This window comes from Capsicum annuum, unplaced genomic scaffold (assembly GCF_002878395.1).
Source record: "Capsicum annuum cultivar UCD-10X-F1 unplaced genomic scaffold, UCD10Xv1.1 ctg51732, whole genome shotgun sequence".
NCBI classification, from domain to species: Eukaryota; Viridiplantae; Streptophyta; class Magnoliopsida; order Solanales; family Solanaceae; genus Capsicum; species Capsicum annuum.
Window position 1 is genome coordinate 1 of NW_025859698.1, and position 3,404 is coordinate 3,404.

Below are 3,404 nucleotides of genomic sequence, written 5' to 3' on the forward strand. Positions count from 1 at the left end.
GGGTCTGGGGAGGGATGAGTGTACGCAGACCTTACCCATACCTTGGAAGGGTAGAAAGGTTATTCCCGATCAATACAAACAACAACATATCCGGTGTAATCCCACTTGTGGGGTCTGGGGAGGGAAGAGTGTACGCAGACCTTACCCCTACTTTGGGAGGTAGAGAGGCTGTTTCCGATCAATACAGACAAATAGGTAGTACTAATAAGCTGAGGTTACAAATATCCTACCACTGATGCACCCTCTCCAAGTACAGCTTTTAATGCAAAATCTGGTACTGGTAGCCAGGAAGGTCTCCCTAAAACGGATCCCAGATGTTCACACATTTCTCCCAGTCGTACAGGATTCGGTGCTGTTCCATTTATCACCCCTGCCATTGGTCGAAACACGTCAGTTACCAACACTCCAATTGAGGTTGGCTATATGAATTCATTCCACAGTATTCAGATAATTTCATCGACAGTTACTCTGTCAGTCCTATAGCATATATTAAGGGTAACTCTTTTTTGTCAGTGGTCGGGTATACGACTGAAATCCATAGTATCGATGCCTGACAGTGATTTTACCTTTATACGATGGATTGGATAAAGCTTCATATATCAAATCCACAATGTCGTCGAGATGAATCCAAGAAAACCTGTGCAGTAAAGACAGTAGAATCTACCAAGTGAGAACGAGAAAGATGTTAGGACCGAAATTCAACAGACTAGTTGTACCAATGTCTCCGTTTTAGTCTAACAAATCAAGGAAGCTCGAATTGACATAACATGAAAGGACCATAATTAAAGGGCAGTACCATTGCTTTCCGGAGCCCAAAGGTCCCCCAGCAAACATCATGAAGATAGGAATCATTTTAGCTGCAGAAAGGAAAACAGAAAAATTGAAACGATGTTAAACATCTAAATATTATAGATATGTCATGTTCTGTCACGAGTAGATTCATATTTAGCTCAGGGTGGGAAACACTGTCTTCGCGCTTTCAAGGGGAACACATAAAAAGACGTCTAGACGCTAAACATCATAATCCAAATGCCGAATCCCACAAACATCTAGTATCTTGGTTCTGTTCTATAGATGTAAGTAGAATTTCGATACATTTGAGCATACTACCTAAAGCACCACCATCTTTTCCAAGGACAACCCCAATACGAATTAGAGCAAGCCTAACATCCTTATTGACTTTGAGCGCAGCTGCCTCCCATTCTCTACAAACCTGAAAGAAATCATGACGCGAGAAATAAAATGTGAAAATTTAAAAGAAAAAAAAAAACATGTTCTATATGTATGCAACTGTTATATTTACCTCAGCCAGGTAGTCATTTCCTGACGGACTTTGCTCATCAAACACTTGAGTCTCACTGGTTCCTAAGTAAGGTAGTAAGTTGATTTATCAGATGGAGTTTACCAATAAAAAGATTATCGCAATACATTTCAATGATGTAACATAGGAATAAAAAAAACAAGGCAATGCATGAATTTGGTCTCCCGTACCATAATAACCAACTGCTGTTGCACTTATTAAAACTTTGGGATGGGCGTCATCCTTTGAATTATTGATTAATTCTACAACCTACAGGGTCAATCGACATATATCAGATTCTTGCTCACATCATTTGTTGTTATAGATAAATTCTTACAATGAATTCACGTTTTTCACTATGCTATTACGGAGACCTTGGAGGTTACTCTAACCCTGCTTTGCTTGATATCCTTCTTGATCTGCAACATTACATTGAAAAGTTAATACATGAATGAATGACTGATCACTCGTCACATGCAACGCAAAAAAGGTCAAAATCCTAAACATTCAAAAGAAGATATAAAATAATAATAATGCATAGGAGAGAAACAGAAACGAGAAAAGAAAGCCGTCCTAATACCTCAGGAGACCATCTAGTACTAATCGGTGTTCCAGCCAAATTTACAACAGCTGTTGAACCTGCAATGCAGTCTCTCCACTCTGGCTCCTCAGCAATTACAATTCCCGGAAACTCTTTAACTGCACATTCCAACAAGAATATGAAGAGATGAAATGTTAAAACTGGGAAGCGCAATCAGGAAAAGTAATATAGTTTCAACATACAGGAAAGTCGCGCTGAAGATTATAAATCGTAAAGATTCTACTTACAGAACAATCTCAACTCTTTCCACAGAAGAAAGAATAATGCTAAAGTGCAATGGGTGAATCAAAAAAATCATTACCTTCTTACCCGGAAATATCGATTGTGCTTTGGATCTTGATCTTGTCAACACACGAATCTGATGTTTATCTGCATTTAAGACAATAGGACTAAGTACAACAACACACTTTTTCTACATAGCAGTTATGTGACACTTCCTTGGAAAAAAGTCACATTGTATGGTACGTTAAAAGTCCGAACAGCTTCATGTATGACAACAACAACAACACTAACAACTTACCGAGTGTAATAACACAAGTGGGGTCTGGGAAAGGTAGGATGTACGCAATACCTTACCCCTATCTTTCTAGGGTAGAGAGGTTGTTTCCAATAGACTCTCAGCAGGTAAAAGTGTAAACTGAGGGAAATAACTCAAAACTTGCAAAAACATCACAGCAACCAGTATCCCAATGAGAAAGTCCGAAGGAGCAAGAAATAGCATATATAGTGCCAGGTGTTTCCAAAAGTATGTGCGTCATGTATGACAATGTCTCATAAATATAAGTGTTAACTCAAGAGCAACCCAAGTATCGATTAAATTTTTCAATTAGTTCTGCCCAGACAGTACTTCACACTTGAACCAGTTCATCAGCAGACAGTCCTTTCCCGGACCCTGCGCATAGCGGGAGCTTTAGTGCACCGGGCTGCCCTTTGTTTTCATAGTGGTCTAAGTCACATAGCAACCGTGTGTTGAACGCAGACTCATAATCAAGATCTAAATTCATGGTCCAGAACTATATAATGAAGCGTGGGCAGTCCTATAATGAAGGAAGCACATGCGTGCACATCCTCAGCCTATGACTCAAGGAATACACACACAAACAGACACATTTCCCTACATGTTTATCGATACTCCCTACATTCCAATTTATTGACACTACACACATTCGCAATCAAATACTGCCACATAAATTGAGTTGGACGGAATAAAAACCATAGTTACGAAGAAGTAGTGGTTGTTATACCTGCATGTAATCTTTGCACCAATCTTTTCCCAACAAATCCAGTAGCTCCAGTGACTGATACAATCATCTTACTTTCCTGAACCAGTATAACAAAAGAAGTGAATGTCAGCAGAAATCATCGTATGCACCGAAAATTAAAACATGAATGAATTTACTCCTTCCATTCATTTCCAAAATTCCATGATAGTATTCACTAATAATACTCCCTCCGTCTCCGTCCCAAAGTAAGTGTCACTTTAGTAATAAAAAAATTGTCCCT

The 3,404-nt window shown here is 39.1% G+C and overlaps 1 protein-coding gene across 1 annotated transcript; it reads right to left on the bottom strand.

The window, feature by feature from the left end:
• Positions 1–15: 15 nt before the first annotated feature.
• Positions 16–3,221, bottom strand: LOC107852173 (epimerase family protein SDR39U1 homolog, chloroplastic; the record flags this gene model as incomplete). Its single annotated transcript, XM_047404077.1, is given in 10 exon segments — positions 16–370; positions 567–637; positions 797–857; positions 1,111–1,213; positions 1,304–1,365; positions 1,492–1,570; positions 1,675–1,719; positions 1,881–1,999; positions 2,211–2,270; positions 3,146–3,221. Coding segments are annotated over 10 exon segments (831 nt in total), but the record flags the coding sequence as incomplete, so codon positions are not given.
• Between the last annotated feature and the right edge of the window lie 183 nt (positions 3,222–3,404).